Source organism: Penaeus vannamei, chromosome 3 (genome assembly GCF_042767895.1).
Source record: "Penaeus vannamei isolate JL-2024 chromosome 3, ASM4276789v1, whole genome shotgun sequence".
NCBI lineage: Eukaryota > Metazoa > Arthropoda > Malacostraca > Decapoda > Penaeidae > Penaeus > Penaeus vannamei.
Window position 1 is genome coordinate 34,962,567 of NC_091551.1, and position 17,500 is coordinate 34,980,066.

The following is a 17,500-nucleotide window of genomic DNA, read 5'->3' on the forward strand; positions in this document are numbered from 1 at the left end:
TAATAATATTAATAATAATAATAATAAGAAAAAATAATAATAATAATATAATATTAATGAAAAATATTAATAATAATATAAATAATAATAATAAAAATAATAATAATAATAATAATAATAATAAAATAATAATATTAATATTAATAATATTAAATAATAATAATAATAATAATATTAATAAGATAAATAATAATATTAATAATAATAATAAATAATAATAATCATAATATTAATAATAAGTAATAATAAATAATATAATTAATATATATTAATAATAATAAATAATAATAAATAATAATATTAATATTATCTATCTATCTATCTAATATTAATAATGTATGTATGTATCACACTCTCTGTATCTATTAATAATAATATCTCTATCTAATCTCTCTACCTCTCTCTCTCTCTCTCTCTCTCTCTCTCTCTCTCTCTCTCTCTCTCTCTCTCTCTCTCTCTCTCGTTATTAATTATATTTATAACTTTGTGCATTTTGAGTAGGAAATCTAATGTTAAAAAAGACTGAATTTACAATGTTATCCCTGCAGTCTTGGTGTGACACTTGCGACACAATGCTGGCCAACATTGATCAGCTGATTACACGAGCCAACTCAGATAAGGAGAAACATCTGAAGCATCGCAACTCACTGGAAGCAGAAGTAAGTTTTTGTAAATGAATGTATTTCTTGTAGTTATTGAAGATGCCTTCATTGTTATGTAGATATTTTGTTTTTTTCTACATTTACTGAATGTAAGGCTGTATGTAGCTTGCATATAGTATACTCAGCAGTATTTGTTTTCTACATGACTACTGAAAGTTCTTTAAAATTACAAGGTTATTTGATTCACACATTACTTTTTAACTCTATAGAATTACAAAATATGTGGTAATTTCAAATTTTATTTATATACTCTTTTATCACTTCAAAGGTCCTGAACATCAAGGCTTCACTGAAGACACAAGCTCAAGAGGGTGATGAAGCTTTGGTGTCTGACTCACGTGATCATGATAAGAAACGTCCAGCTAAGAAAGGGATCCGTGCATCATCCTCAAAGTTTTGGCCTAAGAGTTCATAAGTAGTGATAAGCTCTGTTTTATTACACCAATAATAATTTATTATTTTGGAATAGTAACTTTATCCCAAGTGTTACCGAGTGTAAACCTATATACACCACCAAAAATTGTGAAGAAAAAGGACAGCTAAGGAACAATTTATATTGTGAATTGAATAATATTTACCTCTTTAATAGGAAAATGTGACTCATAGTGTAAATCAATATTGTGGTTTGATTTCGTATTATTGAATAAATAACCTTAGAAAAAATTATATCATTTACCTCAGCTCATTAAAATATGCTTTTTAATGGTTATTATTATTGAAAAGAAAATAACATTACTTTTACTCTTAAAGCCCTTGCAATGTCACCCCCCCCCCCAAATATCCAGAACTGATGTTGCTGAAATTTTCGTTTCAAATTGTCATTGATTGTACTACTATCAAACCGATTGAAAAACAAAGCATTCAGTCTTAAACAGAATATTTTAGAATATATGTCAGAAAGGTAACAATCTTTGAAGTATGGAGATGTTTCCTGACATAAAAGTGTTACATGAAGTTTTGAACTAAAGTGTTTTCTCACCCTCCTTATAAAGACTATTCGGTGGCTTCTTTGTCCTTTCATGAAGTTTCTCATTACTATAATCTTGTTGTAAAGGATATTGTAAAAGGTTACATTTAAACAATGAAAAGTTTATTCACATTTCCAAATATTTACATTTTGCTTACTGCAGCATGAGTATTAAAAGAGGAAACAGCATACAACAGAATAAACTGTTAGGATCCAGGTGATAGATTAAAGAAGTTATATTAGTTGAGGACTAGTTTCTTTCCTTGGCACAACCATACATAGGCCTACTTGTTAAGAAAGGAAATTTGCAACTAAAAGAACTATTCCATCTACAAACAGTATGATAAAATTTAAAAGCATAAATGAAAACAAACCCAAGCACCAACCAATAAAAGGACACATTATACCCAAGAAAAAAATTCCATTACATATCTGGCTAAATAAAAAGTAATAATTTTTTACATGAAATCTTGCAATCTTGTATACTGATATAGACCAGCTTTTCAAAAGTTCATGTTGATAAACTGATAAAAATACTAAGTTACAGTTTAAGTTGCCCATTTAAAAGAAAATATGTAAGTACATTTCTCCTTTTTAATAACAGAAATACAAATTTGTAAATGAAATAACCTAACTAAAAAGCTAACCTAATGCCTCATTACCAGATGTGTTAACACATTATTACTGTATATTATATAGTTATTGCATTCATTTCTTAAGCATGTAGTTGGGCATAACCAGCATTAAACCACAAAGTGACAGAAAAAGGAAGACACAAAATGTTGTATCATTACATTAGAGCTCAGGAATAACAGTAAATAATAATAAAAAAGGAATATCAATAATAACAAGTCATAGGACATAAAAGGGGAAAAAAATTAATAGTAAGAAGCTTCTAGATACTCTCTACAAACTGTGTGCTTGATGTCACAGTATTTTCTTGATCTGTCAACTGTGTGAGGATGAGCTGATGGTTCTTGTTGTATTCCTCTTCAACATTTCTGCATTGTTTGGCTTGGATGAGTCCACGAGGGGTCTTGCCAGCTGTGGTGTTCTGGACAGAGGCAAGTGGGCGCCTTGGCTGAGACCAAACATAAATGCATATATTTATTTCCTTACATAACAGTAGTCCTTTTTCTATTAGTTTTAAACATAAAGAGGATCAGCTGATTATAAACTATGAATTTATCCAAAATTTGTAGATTTGAATATGATTCAACTTAGTGGTCCTTTGAGGATTTACATGCATAAAAAGAAGTAGGTAAACAATGTTTTTAAACCTAAATATACAATTAGTTAAAGCTCTAAAGAGCTTCTACTTTGAAGACAAACACTTTAAAACAATATCACATAAACATACACATTTTAGAAATGCAAAGTTGGTTGCATCAAGTTCTTTGCTTGATAATCACAGAAAATACACACTATTTATATATTACAAAATATACAGCAAGTATTGGTAAAACTAATTTGTGTCCCTTTATAAACTCCATACATATCTCTTCAAATCTAGCCATGTTTGAATATCCTTGAACATTAAAACATATACAATGAAGTTAGGCCTACACCAAAAAGTATGTAACAAAAACAGCATTCTGTAAATTAATGAATCTCACTCAACAGTTTCACATATCTTATTGATCAAAATAGATAAGCCCCCATGAGCATCTTAAAATTATCCTAGTGGAATGTAGCCTGAAAGAGGCAACCTTACCTTCATTCATGCACTTTCATACCTTTTCTGAAGATCCCTCATCAATGAAGAGCTTCTTAACAAGTGTATTCTCTTGATTCTTCTTGGGGTTTTCATCTTTTACTTCTTCCTCTTTTCTATCATCATCTTCCTTGTTTTCTTTCACAGGCTGTGAGTCTTCAAAGACTGCATTGTGGAAACAGAACATATTATTAATGATAATAACAACAATAATAGTAGTTACATATGTAAGTAAAAGAAAAATATCATAAGGAAAAGCACACTGTCCAGTTCTTAATATTTTACCATAACAAAATAAAATCAACCATGAAGTTGTAACAAACCATGAACTTTATCTTCAAGAGGTGTTCTTGGCACTTTGGTGGTAGGTGATCTTGGGTCCTGATCTTCACCATCTTCCATGTTGTCAGGTTTATTTTCAGTGTCAAGTTGTGCAAGCTTGGATGGTTTTAGGGCATAGTTTCTCCGGCGAGTTTCATTGGTTTCAATAACAATAGGTGTGCGACTCACCTGAAATTAAATTTTTTTTTGTCTATATCAATAAAGCAGTGACTAAGGTACTTACAACTGTTTTGAAATTTAGTAAAACAATAAGAGGGGAAAGTACCTATTACCTAATACTTATTGCATAATATGTATTTCTGGATTTGGAGATTCTACATCATCATTCTGAAATGCACACAACTTACTTCAACATTTGGAGATCGAGGATCAAGCTGTAAAACTCTAACAACCTTTCCATCTCTGGGTGTTGACTCTGAACTGCTGGTGTCAGGGGTGTCTGAGACCTAGGAGGGAGGTAGTTAAGTTGCATAATGTAACATGCATTCAAACCATAAAAGGGAGGTAGTTAAGTTGCATAATGTAACATGCATTCAAAACATAAAAGGCAAGAGTAATTCTAAGGCACGAATGATACTTAATATGCTAGGGAATGGTACTGTTGGCAAACCATTTACAAGTCCTGCAGTAGCATCTGCACTTGTTAGTGTTCTAGTATAGCCTAACAAACCTTGAGCACATTTACAGATCTCTACATTAATATCAGTTGCAATACATATCAGCACAGGTTCTTACAGCTATGGGTGTTCTTGTGATGTCATCTGATGGTGAGCGAGGGTCAAAAGGCAAAACTTGTGACTTGGGTGTTTCTTGTGATTTTGTTGGCTTCAGAACCTCTTCTAGGTGCTTGCTTGTGAAATTACCCATTGTTGCCACTCAGTCTGCAATAAAAGGGCATGGTGTACACATTTGCCTTACCCTTAGTGTCTAAAAACAACACCATATCTCAATGAAGACATTGTAACCTCTAAAGAATGATGCACTTGAAAAATTACTCTAAATCTCATCTTCTGAACAGGACAACTGATTTTCAAGAATGCCGTTGATATCAGTAGAAAATAAAAATACTCACATTTTGTCTTTTTGCTTGTGTTTTACATAACTATGGGATTAAATAAATGTTTTAATTATTGAAGTCAGACATTAAATGGCCTTACTCAGCGAACAAATAGTAAAAATGTTACTTCTCACGACAAAATATACTTCTGTTAACACTGCTGCCGGTACCAGTTAAAACCTTCCTGCCAGCAACCAGTACTCGCGAAACGATAACTATCCTCGACGGTTTATCTACACATATTAGGTAACCTAATTAAGAACTGCGTAGGGACTGATTACAAAGCACTTTGATATTTATAAAACAAAGTATAAGTTCTGCCATTACCAGATTAACCAAAGCAAAGTAATCACCTCAACACCTTTCTCTACACACGCAGCACGAGCAATTAGGCGAAAATACCTTTATAGTCTTGATTACTTCTTCTTTAGTCCCTCATGGCTATCCCACTTACTACAGTACCTTCCGCTACCAACTGAGAAGTCTTTACCGTATTTAGGAGTCCTGAATTTCAAAATAACTCGAATACACTTCCTTTGCGTGTTATCTTGTTCAATTTGAAAAATGTAAACACAGGATACAGCTGTGACGTCACGAGGACTTAACCAATCAGAGTAAAGTATGGGATTCAGCGTCTAGTAGCAAGTGGTTGCAAAAACTTCTACTGCTGTATTAGGTACACTATATGGATAATTTTCATTGTTAATCATAAAAGCATATTGTGTTCTCCCAATCTTTTGAGTATATAATATCGGTGTGTTTCACTTTACCCGGATTACCGTTTGGATTATCCGTATATCAAGTTCATGAAAGGAATCTTATTTTCAAAACCTCTTGCTTGATAATAAATATATAACATGTCATTTAAAGTAAATATAATTAGAGACTAATTAAAAGCTTTTGAAAGTCAATGAATTACAGATAATCAGGCATAGATCACATGAAAAATAATTTTCTCTGTTATGCGACCCGAGTATACGGTCAAGATTCTACAGCAGCAGAAGATCAGCTGCTGAGCCGATGGAGAAATAGTCAATGTTTCGTCATATTATTTTTATTGGCTAAATAACTATGCAAAAACTTGTGAAGGGAAGATTCGGGTAAGTGAAGAATATTGCTATGGACACTCATGATGAAAGTGAAAGTTGTATTTTCTCTAGTTTAATTGTAATATATTTTTTCTAGTTAGGGATAATAATGCCATAGAGTATCATCAGAAACATCCGTGAAATGAAAGATTACAACAGTATTGATTACGTTCAACAAGAGTAGTTTTTAGTGTCAAAATATAGAAGAGGAAGACTGATACTATTATCTGAGTCTGTCACTGTAAGTAGAGAGGATGTGGGCGAAAAGCCGCACCGAGATTCAAACGCCCTTTCCCTGTTGTATCAAATTTTTCTTTTAGGTTTATTAGCTAATCTGTAGTTTTTTCTAGCATCAAGAACTTTTAGATATGGATCATGGATATTATAAAATGGAATTACAGATCCCATATATACTGGTATATTCTATGTTCAAACATATTTTAGAGATTCGGTCTTTGGTTCCCCAGCAAATGAAATGTAATTTGGTAATGTCTACCACTGGCATTATACCAGTCAGTGCTGCCTCTATGCAAATTGTGTGTGTGTCACCAAGACTTTAAACATAGTTTGGAATAGTTTCAGTCTTTGAATGTACAATTAGTGTTAATTGGGTGTGCACTGGGATGGAGCATTCATTTGGGGTAATATGGCGAGTGGGAGGGGTCTTGGGATTGGGTAGGCATTATAAGGCTAAAAGCATGAGTTATGAAGCTTTATGGTACATACTACGATCTTTGTGGCAGTGTGTGCGTTTTGGATGGGATTCATTTGCTTGTTCGTTCACACATCCTGTTGAAGCTTACATGGCAAAGTCTTGGTTTTTATTTTTTTAATTTTCACTTGCTTTATCATATGAAGTACGATTCCAGTTTTCAGATTTTTCACTTCTGCAACTCTTTAAAATGCCTGCTATGAGTGAAATCACCCTGCAAAACCCCATGTAAATCAGAGGTTCATTGCTTTCTGGACCACTTCTGCTGTTACCCTTCACTATCTACAAATGTACTGAAATATAGATATTGGAAGACCTTTGGAGAGGAAGTGTGGTAATAAGGAAGGGATAGGTACAAAGCCCTTGGCCTGGCAAACATAGAAATTGGGAGAGGAGACTTTGGTTCATTCACTGTCCTTTTTGTATATTTGTGTTTGTTTGACAGTGCATGATCAAACCTTCAGTGACTGATCCTTGGATTCGTGTCTCACTCATTAAAATGCCTGTCTATAGCAATTGGGGAATATTCAGAATACTTTTGCATGACCAGTCACTATGATAATGATATTGATGAATTCCTCTCACTCTCTACTATGTGTGTGTGTGTGTATGTATATATATATATATATATATATATATATATATATATATATATATATATATATATATATATATATATATATATATATATATATATATATATATGAAGCTTTATGGTACATACTATGATCTTAGTGGTAGTGTGTGCGTTTTGGATGGCATTCTTTCATATATATGTGTGTGTGTGTGTGTGTGTATATATATAATGTATATATGTGTGTGTGTGTGTATGTATGTATGTATGTATGTATGTATGTATGTATGTATGTATAATGAACAAAAGATGAAAAATTCCAATTCCTCTAGAATTACCATATATGTAGATTTAGTTATTGTGTTTATCTGTAGAAAGATATTACTTCTTCTTTTTTACCTTGTCTGTCTGTGATAATCGCTGGAGAATCTTTTTTCAGTCATGTAATAAGAGTTTTGGGAGCTGGGTGTAACCTATATATCCTGTATATCTTTATCATCTTGATAGCTGCTGATAGTTAATAGCTATTATTTTTTTCAGTTACATTATAAGAGTTGTTGGAGTTAGCCAGTCAAGATGGGCTCGGCAAATGCTTACATCACGTCAAGATCACGAAAAGGTGAGAAGATAGAAGCATAAATATTGATTTTATAATGAATAAATGTTCACATATTACTGAAATTGAGAACTTCCTGCCAAAAACAGTATGCAATTATAGACACTATCATATTAGCAGTATATTCTATAATAGATTGAGGAATTCCAAGTCATTTCTCAGCTATGACACCATTTTCACAAATTTATTTATTTTTATTTTATTTTTCTCGTTCAAAATTTAAGTTAACCCACTAGCGACAGTACATTTTCAAGCCAAAAATAATATTTTTCGGGCGGTTTCAAAATCAGCGCATAGGCAAGTCCGGGAACTTGCCCGCCTGCCACCCACCACGGGCAACAAAATCAGAGCACGAGCTCCAACCAAACATCACACCAGCTTGACACCCTGTAATGTTTACTTTTCCGGGTGTCTGATATGTTTGACAGCCATCATAAGTGGGTTAAAATAAAATTTATATGGCTTATCTTGCATAAGAGATGAATGAAACAAGACTATGATGTATCTTTCTTCACCATGGCCATGTAATTATTTATAAGATTTGCATGCCCCTGAAGTGACTTATTACGAAATAAGGAACTCTCCAAATTTTATGTAAATTGAGTATATGGTGGGGGTTTATTGGTTTTCAGAAGAAAAATGTCTGAGTTCATTCAAAGATATGTATATGTAATTTCCCTTGCACTCTGTGCATATCCAAAACTAAAATGACCAAAATTAGGTAATGGGGAAAACTATGTAGATATTTCTTTCTTTCATATTTTGTCCATCTGTTTTTCTAATTGTAACATATTATCTGTATTACTAACCAAAGAAATACAGGTAGAGGTTGAAGACCGCGACGCGCGTAGATAGAGGAAAATGGACACCGCCATCTTATAGAGCGGGAAAAATATAAGGGGATAGCGTATAGTTTAAGATGCACCGGCCTTATAGTCACCGCTAAATGACGAAAATATAACGCGCAGCCGCCTTTCAAATTCAAAGTCGATGAGCTTGTTTACCTTGCTAGGAAAAACACGACACTGACCCACGAACGCATTTTTGCGGTCGCGAACTAGTCTGTGTATCATTACGTGCTTGTCAAAACAATATTTGGCTAATTATCTGTGTCTGCTGGTACGCATTTATACCTTTAAAGTCTTTTAGTAATGTTATTATACTTCATTTGCATATTTTTATATTTATCTATACCCTCATATCGAATCCTGCGCATCGAGTGTTTCACACTTTCTTGCGCCAGCCACAGATTGACAGCTCACCAACCCGCTCATTTCGAGATTGAAAGCCGGTGAGAAATGTTGCGTTTGCAGTGTTGTGTTGATTCTGGGTTCTTTTTAAGACCTTTACAGTGGCATCGAAGAATAATTAGACTTCAGTAACCATCCCAGTTTTATATCTGAGCCCATCAAGAGCTCCAAAGGACGAAAAAGGTGATTAAAATCGAAGCAATACCAACAGTACAAAGAAACGAAAGTTTCACGTTTCCGGATATAAAAGTATTTGGTTTATTATTTTACGGTGTGAATGCAGCTCTGTCTTGCCGTACATACCGTGGTGGAGAGAATGTGTCCTGGGGGGTGTTTGGGGGCTTGCCCCCCATCAACCCTCCCCTTGGGCAGTGCCCGAAGGGCACGCCTAGTCACGGCAATTTATATTGATATACTAGGTTGGTTGGTTTATTAGTCAATACGTTTTTGGGGGTTGGAATGTGTGAATTACCGTAGAGTTTTTGCCGAAATGTGGGTTGGGTTCCCATAGAGTTTTTGATTTATTTCGCATCAGTCCGTAAACTTTCAAAGATGGCGGTTACATCCGTAGAGTTTCATTGGCCGATTTTAAGCGCTTTTTGTGCTAGTTTTACGCTTTTTTGATAGTTATTCTTCTTATTTAAGCTTGTTTTACCCCATAATTTCCCTGATATACTTCATGCCCTCCCCTGCTAACGGGACTATCAAATCAAGATCGTCGATGGAGAAATTGTACTCGATCTCCTGAACGATTCATTCGCAAAAGAAACAACGGCGAAAATCGATGAAATCATAGGATTTCATGCAGAAAAACATCATTTTTTTCGACTTAGTCTCTGCGAGGGTGCGTCGCGGTCTTCAACAATTACCGAAATACAAACTGGCTGGCAGTCCTCGGGTCTCTGTGATAGCTACCATTTGGTTATTTGGATACCATAAAATTGTATTCTTTAGGCAAATTTACATTTAGTAACCTTTACAGTCTGCTACTATATATTGCATGTGGCTGCTAAAAAATCCCTTTTGGCACCCATGCTATTTATAAAATCATAATTAAATCAGTCTCACCTTATGACTCCCACCTGCCTGCTTTAATGATTGGTCATATGTAAATAATTGTGAGGAGGGAGCAAGCCAGCCAGTGACTGATAGCAATGATAAGATGAGTAAAGGTAAACGTAAAAGTGAAATGAAATAGCAAGAGTATTGAAAAATAAAGAAGTTTGAAAGATACATAATGAGAGAGTAAGCAAATGTGTTTGAAATGCAGTGCTTGAAGACAAAAGTTTCAATAGTAATCTCACTTTCATTATCTTGAAATTAAGGATTATGATTAAGACAAACCCAACAGTTGCCCTTGATGTCATATCTTGATATATGAGATTGATGCACAAAGAAATTATTATTATTTTCTTTTTTCTTTATTAGTGTCAAATGAAATTACTTGGAGACATGCTGCTTCCAGAAATTGTTATATATATTCCAAAAAGTTATATTATTTGCATTTGTTAAGCATCTTTTTACATTGCCTGTTACTCACCAAATGTGAGGCTTTACTGTAGTGGAACTGTGTGGTGTATTTTACTGATATCACTATAGTGCAGGTAACCAGAATGATGGATGTTATATTTGGTTCAATAAGATACAATGTTTTATTTAATTTATTGTAGAGTTGGAATCTAAAGGGAAGTAAAAGGCAATATAAAATAAAAGAAATTTGACATGTGTGCAATGAATATAAGCCTGATTATCAGTACATATAAAAAATAGATAAAGATGGCATATAAAGTGGTGAATTATTTATAATAATTGTTATTATTTTTATTATTATTATTATTACTATTAATATGTATATTTCTCTTCACAATTTAATTGCAATGTATATAACATTTCCCAGGTCAGAACAGTGGTTGTTCCAGTTGTACGTCACTACTCCTCCCTGCGACCTCTGAGAGGAGATCTACTGAAATTCCCTGGACCTAATTATGGCATTCCTTCTCGAGGGATTGGCATGATTGTAGCTAGGGTGCTTCGTGGGGCTCTCAAGATACGTTACCTTCTGCTGGGTGGCACCATTGCAGGTGGCAGTGCTTTGGCCAAGGTATAAGATTTTTTTGTCTTCTACTTGTATGTTCTTCCTTCCCCTTCTTTTTTTCCCTCCTTCCTCTTCTTTTTTCCCCCTCCTCCCCTTCCTCTTTTTCCCTCTTCCTCCTCTTTCTTTTCCTCCTCATCCATGTTTTTTTTTTTTTTTTTTTTTTTTTTTTTTTTTTTTTTTTTTTTTTTTTTTTTCTTTTTTTTTTTTTTTTTACCCACCTCCTTTTCCTCCTCCTCCTCCTAAAAAGTATGACATCCTAATGTAGCATTTATTTAAAAATAACTATGAAATTGATCCAATGAGAAAATTTTGGTTAGACAGTTTGATCTATTTTTTTATGATTAACATAGATAATGTAAAAGTAAAATGTCAGATCAAGGAGAACATATATCATTTACTTATTAAAAGCTTGTAAGACTAAATTTTCCATGTATTTATATATGAATGCACGGACACCATTTCAGAACTATGCAAAATATTTCTTATAAGCAAGTTTTCAGCAATTAAAGCAAACACTAATAACTTCTACTCATCTTGTCATTCTTGCACTCCCCAGACTTATGAGCAGTGGAAGGAGGCTCTGCCAGACACAAAGTTCCTGGAGGAACTAATGCCATCTCAGGAGGAGCTGGATGCCATCAGGACAGCTCTCATTTCATACAGGGACAAGATCAAGGATTCAGTCCCAGATTTTACTCTTGGTGATTATATCCGTCAGCTTTTTATATGTAACAATAGCAGGCTGATAAATAAATATCAGTAAAGCTTATATGATATTGGATTCACTTTCATAGATTAAATAATAGATACCGATTAGTTATTATTTTGTCTTCACCAATATTATTCTCTCCTTCATTGTACAAGAAGTTTCATCATATATACCATCCAGACAATCATACACCATGTGTTTCATTGCCAAAATACTTAATTTTCTCAGATCCAAAGCTCAAGGAGCTCGGGGAGTCGAAATATGATCAGCTGGTGCTCTGGTTCAAGGAGCGGCTCGATGATGCAATCAAGGCAGCGGAAGAGGAAAAAACTGAAGGTTCAGGATTCTTCACGGATGGTAAGGAAGAGGATGGTATGTGTTGTCTATTAATAATATTGATGATGCAGCACTGGTAGAACTGTGTGTATGTTTTTGTTTTACTTTTTTTTTTTTTTTTTTTTTTTTAGATTCAAAATATTTTGCTGCATTTTAAAGACATTTTCTTTTTCTTTTTTTTAAGATTTGCTGTTTTTCTAAATTTTTCTCTCTTTTCCCCTTTGTATTTATTCTCTTTCTCTTGTAATTTACACAAATACTGTAGGTTGAAGCTATTATTGATAGATGGTTGTGTAGTTTTGAGGAACAAGTTTGTAACTGGCGTCAGTTCCAAGGAAAGGTGACATTCTGATCTTTAATAAAGCACTGAAATTAGATTTTATAAGTTATATCATTTTTGTTAAAGACTAAAGGTTCTCTGTTCTCAGATTTTTATATCCCGTAGAATGCAATGTAATTAACATTATTGCACCCCAAAAATGTGTTACTTTATCTGATCTTATTGTGTTATAATATGTAAAAAAAAGAATAATAAATTGAAAGCACCGGATACAGGCAGCCCTCAGTTCCATTACTGGAAAGAAGAAGAAAAAAATAACTTCCTGAACCTTCTGTTCAAACTTCAGGACTCGCAAGATATATGAAAATGACTGAATTTAGTCAAATAAAAACTCTTTGGATAAATGATAGAAGTTGCATAATTATTGTATGCAATAATACAATGCAGATATACTGAGCTTGTTCAAGATGTAGAGAAGAGCTTAATGAAACTTTTATAGATTTTTTTTACATTAGCTTTGTAATGAACTTGGTTTATATGCTACATTGTTTGTCTTTATAAACAAAATATATAGACTAAATAGAATGATATTTTGCTTAAGTATAACATATGATTTTAGCAACATTTTGTTTGCACTTATATGTGAACTATTATTGTTATTTTTTCCTGCTTTTTGACAGGAATGTGCATTACTTTAGACATGTTTCCCTAACTGCTTTGATATAAGATTTTATTATTATACAACTTGTTTTAGTACTTAATCATGTATCAAATTTTTCTGCCAGCTAAACCTGTTATTGAACTACCTGGCCTATGTTTTTCTCTTTCTTTATTTTTCTGTTTTCTTGTGAATGTGTGTGTGCGTTTGTCCATAAGTATGTGTGTGTGTTTTGTTTTTAAATGGACTTGTAAAAAAAAATCAAATGTGATATTAGTGTGTGCATTCAGCATTCCATGAAGTGGTTTAAATTTCATCATTTGAAGCTGAGGTTGCTGGCCCCTGTTGCTTAACGCTTGTGGTATTAACCCTTTCATGTACCCTGCTGTCAATCCTAACACAAAACATGTCAGTTCTACCATGATTTACGGTTTGTTCTCATTCTCCCCTCCAGGCGAGTTCCTTACCTTGTCCGGGATGGCTAATTCCCTCACGCCAATGTTGAAAGGTGTGTAGAATACAAGATGGAAGAGGTCAGGTGGCTGCCAACTAGAGTAGTTTTTATCTTGTAATTTTTTTTTTCTCTCTCTCTCCCTTTGTTAAGGTGCTTTGTATTTTTTTTTTTTTTTTTTTTATTACTCCTAAGATTATTGTTATTTTCCTGTTTTTAAAGGCAGTAGCAGCTGTCACAAGGTTGTAAAAAGCATGATGACCACTGTGTATCTGATTACTAATCTGTAATATGTGGATTAAATTGTTAAGGAAACAAAATCTTTAGGAGTGTAAAGATACTTCTGAAGCTGATTGAGATTGCATTGACCAAGAAAATGGTTTTTACCAAGACTAAGCACTTGCTGTTATATTATTTTATGTTATGTGACTATGTATATATATATATATATATATATATATATATATATATATATATATATATATATATATATATATGTACATATGTATATATATATATATATATATATATATATATATATATATATATACATATATATATATATATATATGTATATATATGTATATATATGTATATATATGTATATATATGCATATATATATATATATATATATATATATATATATATATATGTATGTATATATATGTATATACATATGTATATGTATATATATATATATATATATATATATATATGTATATATATATTATATATATATATATATATATATATATATATATATATATATATTTATGTATATATGTATATAAATATATATATATATATATAAGATATATATAAGATATATATTTATTTATCTATATAGTTTATTGTTTTCAGACTTTTTTTCTTTTTTTCCCATCCCTGGTTTGTATATATTCCTCAGTCCTTCCTTGAAGCTATTTTCTTGGTGAGTGGCTGCTGCAGCAGATAAAGGGGATTCCAACCTTGTGCTTCCAGTCTTGCATTCTGCACACTCATTCTTCTCTGTGAAGAAGAAAACAAACCTCCCTTTAGAACACATAGGTTTTTTGATTTTGTGAAATGTTGAATGATAACAGAGATGTTAATTGTCATGCTTGCGTGTGTTTTAATCCACAGTAATTGTGAAAAAACTTTTTAGTACCTTTTTTCGTGTGATTTATTTTTTTATGTGGTTTGATTTTATTCTGTTTTTCTCAGTTTTAACTGCTTTTGAAAATGTATCATTTAATCCACTTCGTTTTTTTTTTTTTTTTTTTTTTTTTTTGTACCTTTGTAGTTTCAGATTTTGTAGCAATTAAAAAGAAAGGAAATATCCTATCCATGCCAAATAATACCTTTTAAAGTGGAAGATATGAAAATGGATGAATTGGCAAGAACTAAAGAAAAAAAAAAGAAAAGGAAAAATGTAAGACTAGTCTCTAATGACCCAATTTTGATTTCAGATTTCTCCTCAGATCTTAAACAGCATGCAATTTCCTTCTCTGCAATGGGGTCTGCAGCAGAGAAAGAGCGAGAGAAAGCAGGTAATATTGCCGGCCCTTTTGCTTTGCATTTGATTTCTTTTATTTCTTCATGTTTCTTTTCTTCTTTTTGAGCATTTTTTTTTATTATCATCATTGTACAGTATGACAACTTTTTTAGAGTATATATATATATATATATATATATATATATATATATATATATATATATATATATATATATATATATATATATATATATATATATAATTTATATATTCTTTTTCTTTCTTTCTTTCTATTGAGAATATGCTAATATTAATCTAGTTGCAATATTTTGTTCTATATTGTGGATGAGAATATTGATTGATTTAACGCTGAGTTTGGTTTCAGTTATAGAATTATATATAAACTTCCACATGCTTACTTGCGTCTCTGCTGTACTTTACACAAGATATACATTTTATTTATTTAGTTGGGCTAAAGTGTCTTCTTTTCAGTTTTTCATTTCCATTTTCAAAGTTAAGGTTTCTCTTCTCTTTATATTGTTTATTCACACATCTATTGGATATCAGATCTCAGCTTTTGTGTAAAGCAGACAAATAGCTCAGTCTAGGGCCATGCTGAAAATTTGCTGCCTATTTGGAAACTGTCAGAGCATCCTGCAAATCTTTGCTTTGTTCAACCGGGCCAGCTCCAGCACGGCAGCACAAGTGTGAATCATGACAGCTATAGGCATTCCTTTCAGCATAGGGTTAACTCTGTCTCCTGATAAAAAAGATAATAATGAATAGATAAAACAAACAAAAAAAAAGGAGAAGAAAATTGCACTAAGGCCTCTTTATGCCATACAGGTCTATATCAAAGCCTCAAACCAGGTATGAAAACAAGCACAACAGTAGTCTGCATGTGGCGTATGCTGCCATTTTTATGCCTTTTGTCATTTTAACTGGCTCAGAGGCTGTGGAGTAATCATTAGTTGGTCAATCAGAAATTCTGTTCAGAAGAAATGGACAATGATAAACAGCTGGGATGTTTGCTGTGCATTTTCTATGAATAAACCATAAATGCATTGAGAAAGGCTGTATCGTATCACACAATCTCGTACAGTACTATATTGAATATACAAGAATATGGACTAAATTGCTAAGTAATGTTAATTAACTATGTGTTAGTAGAACTTAATAGTATTTTCAGGAAGCATATTATTTTTTAGGCATATTAGAATGAAAGTACATACTAGATCTCCAGGCATAATTTATGTTTGTAATTGGTTTGAATGCGAGTCTTTGTATTCTATGTCTCCTAGCCTTGGTTTTATATAATGTGATAAAGGCAACATGGTATAGGTAGGTGAATAAAGACACAGCCACCCTAAAAGTATCAAGTTTGGATTTTATCTGGTAACACTGTAATGCATTCAGATATAATTATATAAATGCTGTTGTTAGATAAACCATGTCAAAAAGGTTCTAATCAAACTTTGTCACATATTTTTAGATATTTGAAAGGTTATGAAAAAATGGAAATTCTATAGCTTGTTTTCTTAATTGAATGTTACAGCTTACTCTCCCTAAAGAATGAATGTTCTAAAATGAATATGATAATTATAAAGATACATGAACAGAAATTCAAAAGTGAGTAAATATATGATATAAGTGACTTTTGCTTACATTTCCTTTTCCCTTTTCATAACATTTACAAGTTGATTAGTTGATTTAGCTTAAATGTTTATGCATTATATAATCATTTTACAGATATGATCATATTTTCTTTAATTCATATAAAGTATCAGTTGATAAAAGCTCTATTTACTCATGTCAGTTACCTGTAGCTATAATTAACCCCTTGGATCCAGTTGCTTCACTGCAATCACATGGACCAAAATATGGGCATTAGGCTTATATGAGCAGCTGGTCACTTGGGTGCAAAGTGATATCTAATAAAGATTAACTTGTAGGTAATGAATATGATGATAGAAAATAACTAAAACAGTGTTGGTGAAATTAAATAGGAAGTACTTAGGACCATACATGAACTTTCTTTTATTTACTTTCATTTTGATTAATTATCATGCAGAGAGCTTCTGCTATATGCTGTTTTTATGTATAGAATAAGCTTTGCTGTTTTCTACACATCCAATTTGCTGCTGTTATTCAATATGTTTTATTGATTCATGTTCCTGTCCATAGCATTTTTTATGCACAAATTTGTTGCAGTTAAACAGATCAAGATCTCTGAAAGCTAATTTTTGGGAATATGAATAATGCAGTATATCTACCATGGTCGAATTTCTTCTCAAATTGTAAACTAAATTGTCATATCCAGACATAATGAGAAAGCTTAACAAGCAATCTTCCCTGTTCATAAACAAAACCAACCTAGAAAGAATAGAAATTGTTTCTAGATTTATTATTGTTATTATTATTATCATTATTATTATTATTGTTACTATTGTTATTATCATTATCATTAACATTAACATTAACATTATCATTATCATCATCATTATTATTATTATT

General features: G+C 32.2%; 3 protein-coding genes across 23 annotated transcripts in view; 2 read left to right on the forward strand and 1 right to left on the reverse strand.

Moving 5' to 3' along the window:
• LOC113829898 (COP9 signalosome subunit 7) overlaps positions 1–1,871 on the forward strand; it is an 11,561-nt gene extending 9,690 nt beyond the window's left edge. For all 3 annotated transcript variants that reach the window (XM_027383068.2, XM_027383069.2, XM_070144616.1), the window contains 2 exons: positions 549–659; positions 931–1,871. In XM_027383068.2, coding sequence (XP_027238869.1) covers positions 549–659; positions 931–1,077 — 258 coding nt within the window. In that variant the 3' untranslated portion in view covers positions 1,078–1,871. The remainder of the gene's footprint in view (positions 1–548; positions 660–930) is intronic.
• On the reverse strand, positions 1,736–5,391 carry LOC113829899 (cell division cycle-associated protein 3). 6 transcript variants are annotated; one of them, XM_027383070.2, is made up of 6 exons: positions 5,233–5,391; positions 4,421–4,566; positions 4,033–4,131; positions 3,667–3,853; positions 3,366–3,508; positions 1,736–2,710 (listed from the first exon to the last, which is right to left on the reverse strand). In XM_027383070.2, exons 2-6 carry the CDS (start codon positions 4,550–4,552, stop codon positions 2,525–2,527), a joined length of 747 nt encoding a protein of 248 aa, XP_027238871.1. In that variant the 5' UTR covers positions 4,553–4,566; positions 5,233–5,391; the 3' UTR covers positions 1,736–2,524. The 6 variants fall into 6 exon arrangements, with proteins under 6 accessions (XP_027238871.1, XP_027238873.1, XP_070000743.1 ...); XM_027383072.2 differs by having other exon boundaries at positions 5,145–5,322; XM_070144642.1 differs by lacking the exon at positions 5,233–5,391 and adding an exon at positions 5,096–5,203.
• Positions 5,392–5,688: 297 nt separating this feature from the next.
• Opa1 (Opa1 mitochondrial dynamin like GTPase) overlaps positions 5,689–17,500 on the forward strand; it is a 54,216-nt gene continuing 42,404 nt past the window's right edge. For 3 of the 14 annotated variants that reach the window (XM_070144526.1, XM_070144542.1, XM_070144566.1), the window contains exons 1-7: positions 5,689–5,842; positions 7,657–7,735; positions 10,880–11,083; positions 11,634–11,778; positions 12,015–12,158; positions 13,515–13,568; positions 14,961–15,041. In XM_070144526.1, coding sequence (XP_070000627.1) covers positions 5,814–5,842; positions 7,657–7,735; positions 10,880–11,083; positions 11,634–11,778; positions 12,015–12,158; positions 13,515–13,568; positions 14,961–15,041 — 736 coding nt within the window. In that variant the 5' untranslated portion in view covers positions 5,689–5,813. Of the gene's footprint in view, positions 5,843–7,656; positions 7,736–10,879; positions 11,084–11,633; positions 11,779–12,014; positions 12,159–13,514; positions 13,569–14,960; positions 15,042–15,832; positions 15,857–17,500 lie in introns of all 14 variants that reach the window. The other 11 variants (XM_070144528.1, XM_070144547.1, XM_070144574.1 and 8 more) reach the window with 6 other exon arrangements.